Genomic DNA, 16864 nt, shown 5'->3' on the forward strand with positions numbered 1-16864 from the left:
CTACTTTTCTAAGTGCTAAGGGATAGGGGTGCTGTTGACATATTAGGCTTTTTATCTTTAAAGAAAAGAACAAAATATCTGTGATAGGAGGATTCTTGTAGATACCTAATGCCAGAGGGAAGGGGCTTGGCAAGGGATATTACATTTGTTGTAGCTTTTCCCAACAGCACTGGCTTGGAACTCTTGCTCCCATCAACCACGGAGCAGATAATCAAAGCTGTACTTTTAGTCTTACACAGAGCTAGTCCTGGAGTGCTGGAAGTGGCTTTGTTTGGAAGGATCAAAGATGTGCCCAAGTCTGTGTGCAGCACGCTGCACTTTGATTCAATTAGGAAAGAGGTGATCAGCTTTTGCAGCACTCAGGGGTCACTGGATGGAGTTAATGAAAAAACAAAGGGTGCAATAAGGCAGAGGTGGCAGCTCTGGGAGGAGCAGCTCCAGGGGAAGGAAAACACCCCCAGTCTGCCCCAAGCCTTTTCTGTCATCCTAGGGATATGGAAAAGACTTGGCAAATGCTCACTGCAATAAAAATATACAGATTTAAAATTCAAAATTCCTTGTCCTGGGCTTGGAAAGAGAACTTAATGACAATAAACTGTTGCAGTCTACATTTTTTTAAAAAGCACAGCTGCATTACAAAAATATAGACAGAGTAGGATGCTGAGCAGGTGTGTTATAACTCCTGTTTATACCCAATGAAACTTTCCATGAGAAAGACACATCTAGCCCATCTTGCAGGAGAAGGGATGTACATGCACCTGCCATGATATTCACATAAGGCAGGAATGTATTGTTACATTTTAAAAGGCAAAAACCCCCATACCAGATAAATAATTGTTTTGGGGTTTTTCCTTTATTTTTAAGGAAGGAACATGGTATTGTATTGTAAGAACCCTCTAACAGTTTGGATTTTTTATTGGGTTGGTTTTTTAAGGCACTGGCAATTATAGAAGCTTGGAGTATTTTCTAAACACAGAAGAAAACCCCATTGAAAAGCCGTCCAGTTTTGTTTCCATAACTGATTCTATTGGGGAATTGGTGGTGTTAAGGGAAAAGAAACAACTATTTTAGAAAATGAGGCTGCACCCCTTAGATGAAATAAACGAGCTAGTGCCTCTTTGTCATGATAGAGTTCAATTCAGCTTGGAAAATTCTGTGTATTTCCCTTCTTTTACCAGTGTGTTGTACTTCACCATATAACTCTACAAAACAGGAATTGAGACACCTCTCATGCCATCATCTTTCCTCTAAAAAAACTTTCTTGCACAGACTGGGATTAAAATTATTTTTCCTTTGGCTAATATGAAGGTTGTTAATTCCCATAATGCAAGTGTTGTTTATCTAACACAGGCAAATAATTTACTTATTAATGGCACATTTAATTGAATAGCTTTGCTTCTTAGTGTGTGCAGAGTGCATTGTTTGTGTCCTTCTTAAATAGCAAATAATTTCTTCACTGTCATAATTTCCACTGGCTGGAATGGATGTGTTTATTAACTGTTCATGCTGTTTGCTTTGCTGCATTTTTGGATAGCCAATAACCCCCTTTGCTGAGAAGTGCACGGCTTTCTTTCCTGTCATTAACTGCAAGGACGTTAGAGAGAAATCACTTTTCCCTGACCAGACCATTTGCAAAGTTAACTCAATCCAAACTACCCTGTAGTGCTCTAAAATGGAATGCAGGGATGTTCCCCCAGTGCTGCTCTCCCAGCTGTAATTCTGGCTGAGCACAGTGACTGCTCCTGTCCTGCAGCAGCAGAGTTACAGCAGCACCTCAGCACATTCTTCAGTTCAAATGTTGTGCCAAGCTCACAGAGAGAGAACAAATAATGAAAATGAAATCAGCTGCTCTTAAACAAAATAAGAATTGCAGAAGGATGTAGCTTACCTTGTGAGCTCCATTTCATGATGACAGCTGGTTTATTGCACCTTTTACAGGCCATGTGTTTAATCAATATAAAACTCTAATAATCTAACAAGATCCCCCAATGTTTTCTGACAAGTACTTGTAAATTTTTCTGGAATACTTCTTGTTAAACAAAGATTAAATGTGGCTATTAAAAGCGGGCGATAATGTTCCAGGAAGAGAGCTTTATTTCCACACATGAAATGGGTACTGGGAAAGGATTGGTAGGCTCTGTAAACTTAAAAAAATGAGGCAGTGACAGAATAGCTATTACTTTATACAAACAGTCAAATAAGCAAGGCTGCACTTGCCTTGGACTCCATGACTGAGATTCGCAGCAGTACAGAAAGCAAACAAAATTGTGTTCATTCCTATAGATCAGCACTTCAGGTAAAATAATCTGAATTGCATCAATTCCATGATATTAATTGATACTGTTTAATTAAATCATCTCAACATGCACTGCTGAGAGAATTACTCACTCTGTAATGGTGTCACTAACCTGGCAATTGTCACTTTAATTTTCTGGGTACAAAATAACTTGAAAGGGTGCTGGAGAAAAAAACCCAGCAATGATGCTGAACAAAATTGAGGTTTTAATTTGCTGTCTGATCAATAAGTGCCAGATCACAGACTCCCACAGACGATCAGCTGTGCATGGAAAGTCCTCCTGACCTGTTGTAACCAGCTCTGTCTGCTGACGTTCATCACAGAAGAGAGCTCCAGTTTTTAACCTTCCAACCAGAGTTAGGAAGTCTCAGTGCTGCAGAGTAACTCCCTAACCCTTAAATAAATGCAAAAAGCACACCCAAAGCTTAGGTTTCTTTTAGGAAAGGAAGTGAAGCTGATGCTCATGAGCAAGAAGATCATCTGCATGATAGAAATTGAGCAGTGTGTCAGCAATTTGCAGTCACTGTTAACTTTGTGGGTGAAACAGAATTCTGTGGGATAGAAAAGCATTTCCTGGGTTTTCCCAGACAGATTTTGTGGCTCAGACTCCATAAAAAGCCTGATTTTGCTGAGCTTTGAGGGGTCTGATACCCACGTGCTGCTTTTCCTCTTGTAGATGAGTCCTAGCACAACAAAGGCTGAAAAGCACTTGAGTCTGGAAGGAGACAAAATAGAGCTGAAGTGTCCTGGAGTGTTTGGACAAGTTGAGAATCCTGCTTGTGTAATTCTGGTGAGTGTTGAATATAAAACTGAACTGGGAATCACTCCCTGTTAGCCCTCAGGTAAATGTCTTCACCACTAGGTTCAAGTGTCACTACAGCGTCATACCCCTGACAGAGACCCCTGATGGAAAAATGTGATTTTGCATTGCCATTGAAGACCATTCCAGACCTGCTCGGGCAAGATCTCAATGTTGACTGCACATTGCCAGTTATGTAATTCAGTGTTAAATCTAGATTTATGTGATTTTGAGATAAAGATTGCATTTGCTCTAATCCTGGGATAATCCTCGCTTATTTTTGGAGATCCTTGAAAACAAACTCTGTGACAAGATCTACCCATAGGTATTCTTAAAAACTTAAGATGATCAATTAACAGCAGCTCTCTTTTTTGGCAATTCTCTGGGCCAAATAAAGTCTTTTGATGCTCATCCAAAAATGTAAGAGGTTGCATTTTTCTCCTTGTGCAAATCACAAGCCAGACTTTTGAAGTTAATCATGTCTTAATGATATGTACCAATATGAGTTGGATGAGAATTGGGTGAAGTGCTTAAAACCAAGTATTGAAAGAATTCCCTCATAGAAACCACCAGCTAACGTCTTTGTTCCTGTTCTCCTGTGCATTCTCTCTAATGCACTCTCTCTAAGGCCTTCTGTGGGAAGGCCTCTCCTTACAAACAACAAACTGCTTCCAATGAGATATCTATGGATTGATGTGTAATTGATTATTTGGAAACTTTGTGCTTCTATAGGAAAAGGTGTCACAGGGACAGACCTTCATCATAGGTGATGTTTTCGTCCTGGGGAAGGATGCAACCAGAGTGTTTTGGAGGACAGAGGTTGAGCTCCTTCCCTGGTGTTGTGGGGTGGCATTAATGTGTATTCTGGTGGCTGCAGAATTGTGAGCTGTGACTGCTCCTGGCAGCCCCTGTGTCACACTGCATGCCCCCTGAACGCAGTGCCGTGCATTTCAACATTTACATTCCGCTTTCCTGGGAGAAACTGAAAGAGAAATCCAAACTTTCATCTCCTCCACGTGGCTTTCAGTGGGCTCTTGGTTTTGCTGGCTAGCTTTTATTCACAAAACAAACGTAACAGCCAGCAAACTTGTGCCTCTTCTGTGGCTTGGGGACAGATAATTACAACAGCAGTGCTGTGGGACCGAAGGACAGCAGCTCCCTTCAGTGGAGTGTTAAGCATGCTAGGTAGTTCCTGGTAACCCTGGTTTAAAGTTAATCCATAAAAAGAAAAAAAATAAAATCAATCTTCTTCTTAAATTCCCAAACCATCTTATTCTCTCAATTAATTTTTTCTTCCAGCTTTGCTATAGTACATTCATTGCTGGTTCGAATCCCTCAGCTTCCCAATTTTGCATGCAAATTTGTTTCTTTTGCACAGGATCTTGTTCTCAGAGTTGTTGGTTTGGGGGTTTTTTTGTCACGCATTCACAAAGCTAGTGTAATTTTCCCCTCCCCAATTTCTTCTCCAGCAGCTCCAACTGCAAGGACAGCCAATGTTTATAGTGAGAAGGTTAAAATATTCTGGATATCTTCCGTTGCTTCCTCCCGTTTACTGACACTGCAGTTTCAATATGAAATCTACTATAGTGTGGAAGCTGTTTGCAATATAGTGTAAGGGCTTCCTACCATATGCTCTCCCATCTGTGATAAGAATGAGGCCTTTGGAAAAAAAGGCAACAATTTCAGTGTGACTGGAGTTGAACTGCATGCAATTTCTGCCTGCTTTGAGGAAATCTTGAAAAGTAAATATGTGCATTATACATGTCATGAATTCTTCTTCCTCCTGTTCATTCCCCACTGCTGATCAAGCATTTTCTGTGTAAAAACCAGTGGCTAAGATCCCTGGAGAATGAGTGGAACTGAATAGACCTCAGGAGCTTAGTTCAGTAATCAGTTTGCAGACACTTTAATTGCTTTCAGCCCTTCAGTGCTGACTGACACTTTGGAGAGGGCAGGTACAGATGTTAAACTTACACACAAGTGTCCCTGTGAGTCCTCCAAGACCTTTTTTGGAACCTGCTTGCCCTGGTTGCCTCTAGTATTTGCAATGTAAGGGAGGAAGAGGACTATGGCTATACTAGACAGCTTAAACACCCCCAAAACCACCAAAAAACCACAGAAGAAAGCAAAAGGAGGAACTGTTTAATTTAAAATGTCTTTATGGAAATTACTTTTAAATCTTACATGTTTCTGTATTGCAAATCTTTCCTCCTGATGTGTTTGATGTTCCTATCTCTTATCATTCTGCAATGGAGTTAGAAAATCTGGATTTGGAGGTTAAAGGTTGATTGTCTTCTACAGTAGGTTTGAATTTGGCTCTATGTAACTACTATGTAATATTGGCTCTATGTAACTGCTCATTTTGCTACACTGGATCTTCCACTAATAAATATTTTATAAAGAGCCAATAAATTATTAACCTCTAATAGCATTACAACATGGATATAATAGTAAAAAATGTAATAATCACGTTACTGTTGGGTATTTCCTATAAGCAAATAACAGACTTAATTAGAGCTTACAAACATTTAACCTCCATTAAAAATCGATTAGACTCACACTTTATAGACCAACCCTAAATACACAGTGTGATCTAAAACACACAGAATTTGGTATGCAAATTATTGCAGAAAAACATACCCAATATTTTGGGCAGCAACAATTCTTCAGTAGCCAACAGACATCTGAGATGGGAACCAGACAAATATTTCCTGTATAATTCAGCAATTTAAGTAATCCCATTCTTTCTGAAACCATATTAAGCAAGACGAACAGTCAGTGTGTTTTAAGGGACCCGGCTAACTATTCTTCGATATCAAGAAATTGAAAAGTTTAAAAAATAGAAATTTTGCTTTTTCCTCTAATACTCTTGGTTTACTGTTTCCTCATGCCATTGATTTCACTATAATTTATACATTTATGATGCACGTTCAGTTCAGACGCCAGTTCTTGTCTCGTTTTGAGGAGAAAACCCGTCCTGCTTTGGTGTCGGGAGCCTGGTGAGTAACTGCAGCACTAGGGGTCACTGGCACTCCATCGGTGGCCGCCGTCTGTGGCAGCCAGGGCTGCGTTGTGCCCATTTCCCTGGCAATTTCGGGAACGCTGGTGCTGCCAAGCGGGCGCCTGCTCTAAGGTCTAACGTGTGCGCACCCGTCGGCACCATACGTGTTTATTCCCCGGGTTTTTGGGTTTCTCGTTCCCCCAGATTCCTGGGCTGTGCTCTTTATGTATTTCAGCCTCACCCACGGTCAGCTGTAAGCTCGTGTTCCACGGGGGCTGGGAAACTCCAGAGCTGTGGATCCAGGTCACAGGAATCAGCCTGGGGCACTAAAATGCTTTCCCTGCGAGGTTTGTGCAGCACTGGGCTCCTTCTTCCCAAGAGATGTTGTGCACAGAACATCAGCTGGTTCTCAGAAAAAACAATTCTAATCACTAAAGACTGGGCCTCTACTCACAGTATTGTGTTCTAGATTATATTTAGTGTGCTTAATGACCCTTCTACTAAAACATGGCAGTTGGTTTGGCATAAAAGTTGCATTTTTAATCTTGTTTATAGAATTGTTGTAATTTCAGTATTTTTTCATATTGAAAATGAAGATCTAAATGATGAATTAAGGAATCTCTTGGTTTTCCAGAAAAGGAAGCAGGCAGTACATGCAGGCGAGGTTTTCATATCTCCAGAGTAATTTTAAATGGGCTTTGCTTTCCTTGATTGCATCACATCCACTTGTCTTTAGTTCCATCTCAGGTCAGGCAGGGTAACATCTGTTCTGCTGTTTCACGTTATCTGCTCCTACAAACCAGTGCGTTTCAGCTGCTCCCCTGGGAATGCTATCAGATTTCCAGTTGGACGCTGCCTGTGAGCACTGACATTCCAGCCACTTGGATCACTCTGCCTGTGGGAACTTGGCAGGTACTGGTGCTTTTGTACCTGTTCATTTTCTCACAATATTCAGATATTTCTTCTCATACTGACTTTTCCCTGAGGTGCACACATACTGGTTTGTTTATTTATTGAGTTTTCTCTGAGCTGGCCTCTACATCTTGTGTGATTTGTTCCTTATAAATCATTGTGCTTTATTGTGATGAGTGCAGTAACTTGCAGCCACAGCAGCTTTTAAAATCCTACTGTCAGATGAAGCAGGTTAATGTATTAGTTCATTAATTCAAATCAAAAAGCCCTTTTAGATACACCTTTGCCTATTAGAGTGCTGTTGATTTGGCTGATAAGAGCCTAGCTGTGTTGATAAGGTCCTTTGTCACTTTTAGAATGACAAAGGAAATCATTTGGAACTGAGATATTTCTGAGTTTTCATCGGAAACAAGTGAAGGAGAGTGGAGATTCTGACATCATCTCCTTTCCAGCCGTTGTGCACTGACAGCAAGGCCAGCACCACAGAGCAGAGCTGTAGGAACGCTGCTCCCCACTGAGGCTGCTGTTTGATCATTTAGGAGATGGCACTCAAGGGGCACTGCCACAGCCAGCAGAAATACAGGCTGTCAAACAGATCTTGCTTTCAGCCTGGCCAAGATTTTTCAGTGACTCTGCTTTTCTCATAAACAGAAGCATTATAAGGAAATCAAGTGATTTCATGTTTTATTTCCCTATGTGGTTTGAGTGAACAGATGAGAATTAGTTTTAGTCAAATTAACAAAGATTTAATGCTTCATCCTGCTGTCACTGAAACAAAAATCTAAGTGCTGGTTAATGTCAAAAAAGCGTAAGATGCAGAAATTAAGAGGCAACTGAAGCGTGTGACTCAGTGTGGTCTTTGTGGCATCTCCCATTAAGCTGTTCTGATTTTCAGAGCATTTCTGTGGGAGCATCACAGCTGTGGCTGTGGCGCAGCTGGCCCAGATGTGGGGTACACGAGTACCCAAAGGAAGTCCCTTCCCCCAAAACTCTGCATTGCACAAACAGACAACAGACCACAGGTAGATGTGCTGAGGAAACAAGGGATAGAAACATGAAATAGTAATAGAACAACTTGCACTGTGCAGTCACAGTACACCTGCTGCCTCATCGCTGCTCAGTGTTTTGGAGACAACACATGAAATTGTATAAAATTGCTGGGAGGTCAAGCTGATCATGCTGATGCCCTTTCATCTTCTGAATCTCTGACTCTAATTGTTCCTCTCTTTGAGTGTAGTGCAGTTGCAAACCCAGAGAATACATTTCAATGCCCTTTGTGCAATCCCAGGCAAAGGAGAAAAAAATAGGAGTAAAAATCTGTCTCTGTAAAAATCAATGGCAAGGCATGCACTGACTTCAGCAGCACCAGGATTTTTCCCTCAGAGTTTAATTGAAAGTGAAAAATATTTTTGGAGAAAAATGTCTAACTGCTCAGGTTAAAAGACTCAATAACATGCTCAGTTTTTCCAGTCTGTGGGCACTGAGAGACGAGCTTTAAATGCAACTGGCTATTGGAATGAATTGTTTGCTTTCAGATCACTAGGCATATTCTCTATTTCCATGTCTGTTTATCTATCTCTATGGACTTATTTATTGAGATATCTGTATCTATCTGTCTGTCTCTCTATATGTGAAATACTGGGCAGGGAATATTTTTGCTCATGTACCTGGCTCCAGTTTTCCCTTGTGCAACTCTTTGCCATGTCAGTGGGGCTTCCCCCAGCCTTGTGCTTTTAGCCTGTCAAAGAATGGACTTTGCTGCTTAAAAAAAACCAACCTCAAGCAAAAATGGGAATTAATAAACTGATCAGAACAATTAGCAATTTTAATGACATAAAGTTGAGGTAACACACTGCAGATGAACCAAGAAGTCTCAGGGTGAGGATGGATCTTTTCATTACCTTGTTGGGTGCGGATTAATCAGTTTGCTCCCTTTTCCATTAGGTTTGTTTTTCAGGTCTCCCCACTCTCTCATGTTTTCCTAATGCCAGTTCTTACTTCACAATTAGTTGTGTTAATCACCCAGAAGAGATGAGGCATTCTTGCCAAAATAACATATTGCTAATGAAACAGGAAGATGTTCTCTCATTATGAGTTGTATGAATTGCTGTGATTTCCACGAGCAGAGCACAGGAAAGGTTTTCATCCCAGAAGCGTTGGCCAGGACAGAGTTTGCACAGCTGATGTGCTGCCACCTGCGCTCGTGGGCACAAACTGGAACTGGGACACACTCTCTGCAGGGGCAAATTTCAGTGGCCTGACCTTCAGCTGGCACTTCAGTAAAATGCCCACTAAACCAAACGGGAGATTATTTCTGGGCAGGGCAAGAAATGGGTGCACTTGTTCATCTCTGAAGGGACTGAAGACAACAGTTTATTCAAAAGTCACTTGGCTTTGAGAGAGACTCGAGACCCATATCTGTTTTGTGAGGATCACAGGATGGCGGAAGATGAAGAGGAGGCTGTTGATGAAATATTAAGTGTCCATTACTACCTACTAGAAGTATAAGGTCTGTGGAGTGCTCTGGAGGGGAAGAGTATTGATGCATAAAATTTAATAATTAGTTAGTGACCTTTCAGAATTACTTTAAAAAACCTTAAGGAAAAGTAATAACTTAGATTAATTTTTTGCCTCTCACAAGATCAAATTAAAAAATCAGTCTGTTCAGTGAGTAGGAGCATCCTAGGCGAAGGATCCTAGGTTCCATAGTTTCCATATTTGGGCTGAAAAATGAAGTAAGTGCTTCCAAGCCTATTGTTTCAACAACGATGTTGCAAAATATGAAGAGAAGGGAAATAAGCTAATTTTTCAAACATAGTATGTCTGGCATTAAAACTCTCCCTCACTCTGCATTTCTGTAGTGACTTCTGCCCTTCCTTCATTGAATGACTGCAAGGCCTTAAAAAAGCCAATGCACAAAACATCTCCAAATGGTGCACAAAAGAACTGAATGTAAAGGCAGAGGGGCAGAAACTGTAGAAGTAAAAGAAGAGAATCTTGGTTTGGTTTTCTTATTATTCCAGTATCTTTTTTTCTTAAATTACTTTGGTGACTAAACTGCCCACACCTGTATCTGGAGAGAAAGCTCTTCCTTTGCACTTTTCATACTTTGCAAAGACTTCTTTTGAAGCTTCTTCACGAGAACACAGATTAACTGGGTTGTTATTCTGGCACATTCCACCCTGAATGAAGCTGGACGCTGACTTCGTCCTCCAGAGCATGGCTGCTGTGTCTGGGATAGAGTGTTGTTTAATAATGATTCTCCTATGTTGTACAACACTGCAAGGTTTGGCCACAACATCTGTCAATAACAGTTCTTTATCCTCTGTCAGGTGGGGGATATTCTGAGCTGGTACATTTCAGTGCAATGCCAGTTCTAGGGATTTGCTTCATTTCTGCTCTGGGGAGCCTCTCAGGAGCTGGGAATCCTTCCAAAGCTGACATGAACCTCTAAAATGACTTCACACCACCACACAAAATGCAGCCTTTTCTCACTGCATGGGTAATCGTGTACTTCTCAGTGTTGGCAAACAGAAAGTGTGCAAAGTTTATTTTGATAGACTATTTACAGCTTCAGTGTTGTGGATGTTGATATACAGACAAATGTTTTTATTGCTCCCAGACATGTACTCCACGAAGGAAGAAAATGACTATAAATTCTTGTAGCTACTTCTTGTTTTGTTTTGCTCTGTTTTGTTTCGGCTCTGGTAAATTGCATTTTGCTGCAATTCTATCTGCCAAGAGTAATATAGATCTCATTTTTAAGTTTGACCAAATGTTTGGGTTAGTATTGATACCCTCTGTAATGGAAAACCTGCGGTCAGTTATTTTCCCCCAACGCATCTGGAGACTATTTTAGACCAAATGTCGGTATTTTTGCTGCTGTTTTTGCAGCATGTACGAAGTATTCCATTACACGCTCCTCACATTATTTCCCTATTCCGCCTGCACCGCACTTGATTTGGATCACGACAGTTGCAGTGGCTTGGGGAGAGCTGAAAGCACGGCAAAGTGGGCCGAGGGAAGGAGCCCAAGGCTCGCCACGTGCAGCAGCACGCTCATGCCAGCGCGTCGCTGCTGGCAGCCGCAGGGATGCCGCGGGTGTTTGGGTGCGTGTCCGTCCGTCCGTCCGGGCCGCTCGGGGATGCTGCCGGAGCGCCTCGGGATGCTGGGGATGCTCTGCCTGCCCGTGTTCCCGGAGCCGCCGCTGCCCTGCCCTGCCCGCCGAAGATGAGCCGGGTTCCAGCCCGGGGATCGCCGCTGCCATCTCCCGCCGCGCCCGGGAGGAGCGGCCAGGAGCGGGCAGGAACCGGGCAGGAGCCGGGCAGGAGCCGGGCAGGGGCCGGGCAAGGGCCGGTCCGCGCATCCCCGGCCCGCCCCGCTCCGCCCCGCTCCGCGCCCCGCTGCCCGGGGATTGGGGCTGCCGGGCCGCCGGGGGTGAGGCGGGGCTTGGCTCGGCCCGGTTATTTATTTATTTGTTTGGCCGCGCCGCGTTGTTGTTCTCGGCGGCGGCGGCTCAGCCGGTACCCGAGCAGCCCCCGGGATGCGGCGGGGCCGGCGCGGGCGGGCGGGCCGGGCCGCGGGGGCGGGAGGTGCGCGCCGGCCGCCGCCGCCGGCCCCGGCAGCCCCGAGCGCCGTCACCTCCTCCCGGTGATGTCCCTGTCGCGCGGAGAGTCAGACAGGTCAATGAGGAAACTGAGAACTTGAAAAAGAGCGAAAGGAAAAAAGAGCGCGCACCGCCGAGCCCCGCGCGCGTGGATGATTGCAGGGCGGATCGGCATCGCCTGAAGGAAAACTTTGGTGCCGCCCGGCAGCCGCCGCGCTGCTCCCCGCGATGCGGGCGCTGCCCGTGTGAAGCGCATCCCGCGGCGGGCGCTGCCCCGAGCCCGGCACGGACACGGACACGGACACGGACACGGCGCTGCCGGGCACCGCGCTGCTCGCCCGCCTCGGGCAGCTGCGGCTCCGCGCCGGCATCCGAGCCCAAACTGACTCCTTATTTATTGCGGGAGAGGGGGGCTTTTCCACAGCATCATCTGTTTGGAAGAAAGGAGGGAGGAAGGGGGAGGGTTAACGCTAAAGAAGTAAGTCTTCTCTGCGAAGGAAATCCCTTTTGCGCTTTCCAGATGACCTTTTCTGAAAATGTAGCTTCTCCAGCTGAACGGTTTTGATTTTGACTACCAAGTGTGTGAAACTGATCCCTAAGTGCTCCACAAACCGTAGGATGTGTGCTTCCGGGATTAGCAATATGGGGCATCTGTTGTCGCCTCTCCTCTTGAGCCTGGCAGCAGTTTTTTCCAAAGGTAAGTCTTAATCTCTTCTGTTTCACTGCATCTCGTTCCTTATTTTGCACAGCCAGCCCTTCTCCCCTCTCTCTGTAGTGCCTTGAGCGCTGATACGATTCAACACGGAAAGACTTGGGGGAAGCCATGTGCTAGTCAAACCCACAGAGGATGCGATGGGAAAGCCTGAATGGAAGGATCTTTCCTTGGCTGACCATGACAAACAGTCTGGCAGTTTCCTGAGGCATCTGTTACCTCCTTACTGTACTTTTGGTGGGGTGGAAGATGCTGCTGCTGAGCTTAGCTCTGCTTTGGATTATGAAGGGTTTGTGGTATGGAAGTCTGAAATCCCCAGAGGTACAGGCTATTGGACTTGGTTGCCCCACCGTCACCTTCTGTGCCATTTTTCAGATTAAAATTCCTGTATCTCAGACTGGCTGGCAGTGTTTTACTGGACAAAAGAAACAGGTACACTGTGAAACATTTCAGAGCTTTGATGAGATGCTGTAGCAGGTGTCTGATATCCTGCATGCTGAACAGAGTTGGAATGTCCTGATGGCATGACTTCACGCAACTCAGTGATTCCTTCTTGGAGCCCTCGAGCTTGTTTACAGTTCAAATCAGAAAACCAGCACACAGGCAGTGCACATATTTTTGTGTGCATTTAAAGCTTCCTCGGAACTTAAAAGTTTCCATCGATGGCATCAGCCAAAAGGTGAATGCACTTTTTGCAATACTTCATTTAGATGATTCTGAGCATTCCTGTGAAATATAAATTAGGAGAAGTATACATATCTACTGAGCAGATACTGTGCATCAGCAGTTATATTTTGGCAGGAAAACAAAGTTTTCATGTGGTTTAGTCTTCAGAGGGGAATCAAAGCATATGCATTTAATCTGTGATTCTGCAAACATACTGGTAAAGAGTCCTGCTTATAAATATCCCTATTAAAAAATATATTACTTATTCTTAATGCCCTTTTACACTTCCAGAGATCAGCACTTTTCTTTTTCATTAAGTGAGTTATTTTTACTAATTAGTTTGTATCCACAACTGAGCTCACTGACAGAAGGCAGAATAACTAGCTCTCTATTTCTGTGATGCTTCCCTGTATCAAATTCCATTCTCCTCCTTTTTGCCTTAGAACAGGTGAAGAAAGAAAGGAACAAAATTATAAGTCTTCTCAAATGTTCCTAAATGCAGTGCCTACGTAAGTCCTGTTCTAAAGTTGCAATTGGAAATGCATTAGCAGCAGGGATTAGAATTCAGAGTCTGTTCAAGAGATTGCTTCATTCACATTGCACACCAGTAGCTTGTGATTGCCCAGCTAGGCTGTAAATGATGTATTTTGTTATAAGCAATATCATCAGTACTTTGGATAGGCTCACAGTGCAGTAAGAGTATGAACTTCATTGCATTCCCTGGCTTTTGCTGTGTTTGAGTTTGCTGCCCTAACACTGTATTCACATAATGTTGGACTGAGATTGCAGTTTATTCCAGGGTGGGAATAAATGGCATTTCAGTTTTACAAATACAGCATTTCTTTTATTGCCAACTCAGCAATTATAGCATTCATATGCGATTTCATTCTGACCTGTTACTTGCATCTCTTTTGAAAGATGTATTAGGAAAAATTGCTTCTGCAAAGGGGCTGTCAAGCCCTGGCACAGCTGCCCAGAGCAGTGGTGGAGTCCCCATGCCTGGGGGGATTTAAGGGGCTGTAGATGGGGTGCCTGGGGATGTGGTCCGGGGTGAACGGGGCAGTGCTGGCTTAGCAGGGGCATTCGATGGTTTTGGGGGCTTTCCAGCCTAAAGAATTGTGTGATTCCATGAAACCTGAGATCAGGAGATGCCTGCAGCAGCACTGGTGTTAGCTGTGCTGTGGATCTTGTACCTCGGGTATCCAAGACACCACTGTGGGAGTGCCAGGGCTCTGCTGTTCAGTGACACAGATATCTGTCCTTAATGCAATTGTTTATTTTCTCTTTGGTGACAGCCTCCATCTGCACTGCTATGCCTTAACACACTGGAAAGACCAGAGTGTTCCAGAGATTTATAGTATGAACTTCACAGTGTAAAAGGTTGATTCCCACCCCCTCCACGCAGTACGATGAACAGACAAAAAACACATCAGGCATGATTACTACTACAGGGCATGTTTCTTTGATGCTTTTCTGCTGCTAATAGAAAAACTCTCTCATTTATGACATGATGACAAAGTTTTCCTAAGGAGATACAAAAGCTTTTAACATGCAACAGCAATCAGCTCTCTATTGTGTATAGGGCTGCTGCTTATTACTCAGAACCATGGCAACACACCTTGTACTGCACCGTTTCCAAATCTTTCAGGTAATAATGTTGAAGACTTGAGAATACTATTGTGATTTTGCTTTGCTTTTATCTTGTAAAACGCAGAGCTCCAGCCTGAGAAATGAAATGTTGTTTTCAATAAGGAGCTAAAGATCCTCTCAGGCCATCTTGTCAGTGATGGCAGAATCCACGCGTGTTAATGCACTGTCAGTCTCACAGGAGGTGGATGTGTCAGGGCAGAGGTGATCATGCTCTGGAACTGCAGTTCACAGCTTTGTCCTCAGCAGAGTTTTCCTGAGTCAGTCCTAGGGGGCCAGTGCTGTCCCTCAGTCAGTTCAGTGTTTGCTGTCAAAGGTGGGAAGAAGTTCTTGGGAAGTCTTCAGTCAAAAAATAACCAGGTCCAGCTGATGTTAATGAAAACAAACAAATGCAACAGGCACAATAATGTGGGTGTTTTGTTCTCTTGCTTAAATGGAAATTCATCTGTTGCACTGGAGTACAATAGGAACTTCAATACTTTATTTGAGCTCCAGGTTCCATGCCTGGCTAGAATAAAACCAGCATCTCCTATAAGATGCCAAACACTTCTGGGATGTATATTGCGAAACTAAAGATTGAGGAGCCTTTTTAATAATGAATGTGTCCATATAAAACCTGATTTCATTGATTTCAAGTTTAAGTTGACAGTAAAAACCAAATGAACATTTTAGTGATTTGTTCTGATTGTCTTCTGCTGAGCATTTTGTGTTCTTCTGTGTCATCCTGGGCAGAAATCTTCCTGCAAGATGCTCTCTAATGATATTTCAGGCCGTGGAGCTGCTGGTTTGATTTTCTTTTTCTCTCAATTTAATTGAAATGGAGGCTTGGCAAGTGTATTAGGCAGGATTTCCTTGTATCCCCTCAGGGTGTTCCCCATAGCTAGAGATGTGCAGAGACGCAGATCTCCTGTTACAGCAAAGTGACTGGAAAGTGGGAAAACAAGGAAACCAAACCCCCAAATGGCTAGTTTTCGTTCATTCCTCTAGGAAAGTGGTAGTATATTAGTAATGGCTTATAATTCTGTATATGGGATTAAAATCAAAGATTGTTTATGAGATGTATTTTTTTCCACTCCTTCTTGGTGGTGGCTAGACAAGAGTTCAGGGTTGAATTACAGTTCATGTTGACTGATTGTGATTGTGATGACGAGGGACACATTCTTCTTCTCAAAGTAACAGTGCTGGTGTTTGTTGTGGACAGAGCCATTCCTGGCATCAGCTCCAGCTGTGCAGTTGGTCTGGATGGGAAATGTGGTGCTTGCTGCTTTCACGTGAGCATAAAGTACACGTGTGCTCAGTAGGAGCTTTTCCTGTGAGCTCTGCTTACAGCCAAAAACCCCAAAGTTTTCTGTAAAACCCCCAAAATAAATTAAATCTTTCCAGCTTAAAGTTCAAGAAGTTTCCTTAAACCCAGAGTTTTTGTGCTTTGTCCCAGCTGCACTGAATTTGAAGTTGTTTGATACACTAAAAGGGAAGGGGAACACCATTTCCACTTTTTCACTCTTGCTGTGTTTCTTGCCACAGAGTATTTGTGGGAAAAACTCCATTCTGATTCCTTTTCTTTCAGTAAAAATAATAAATTCAGACTGAACAAAAAATTCCACAGCTAGACCCGTGTTTTATTTGTCAGCTGCAATACTGGCTTAATGTGATTTGGTTTCTAATATTTCCCTGTAATGTTCTCATTTTTTTACTTCTGTCTTTTCTTTTATTAGTTCCTTAGGACAGGCAGGCTCTGTGACACCAACCAATGTTTTAGATATTAATAAAAGCAGCTTTATTCAATAAAGATCAGTTTTATTTAATAAAGGAGAGAATCAAAAGATAATCTGATTTTTCATGCTGCATTCCCATTAAATCAAGCTCCTGAGGTGGTTGTGGATGCCAAGTCTAGTGGCAGTCTATCACGGGTCCTAGGATACATAAACATGACTGCAGACAGATTGATTGCAGGGAAGCTGAAGAGGCAGCTGAGATTCATCACAAGTTTGGTTTATAAAGTGGTACATTAAATTACTTGATTTTCACCAGTCTTTGTAGTATTGCCTGCTGCATTATTAATGGCAGCTCCAAATGAAGTGGATTTTAAGTAGGTCCGAGACATGTAGATAACACTAATTACCATGAGCAGTTTAAAGTACATATTTGAGGATCTTAGGCTGCTTTGCCCCGGGGTTGAAATGTGGGCACAGTTCACTGCAGAATGAGGATTGGCCCTTTCATGT

The 16864-nt window shown here is 43.2% G+C and overlaps 1 protein-coding gene across 1 annotated transcript in view; it reads left to right on the forward strand.

The window, feature by feature from the left end:
- Positions 1 to 11514: 11514 nt before the first annotated feature.
- The window catches only part of TMEM132D (transmembrane protein 132D), a 178062-nt gene continuing 172712 nt past the window's right edge, over positions 11515 to 16864 (forward strand). The window contains exon 1 of the mRNA XM_014272018.3: positions 11515 to 12311. Within this exon, the coding sequence (XP_014127493.2) occupies positions 12233 to 12311 (79 nt within the window). The 5' untranslated portion in view covers positions 11515 to 12232. The remainder of the gene's footprint in view (positions 12312 to 16864) is intronic.

The sequence above is a fragment of the Zonotrichia albicollis genome, chromosome 18, assembly GCF_047830755.1.
Source record: "Zonotrichia albicollis isolate bZonAlb1 chromosome 18, bZonAlb1.hap1, whole genome shotgun sequence".
NCBI lineage: Eukaryota > Metazoa > Chordata > Aves > Passeriformes > Passerellidae > Zonotrichia > Zonotrichia albicollis.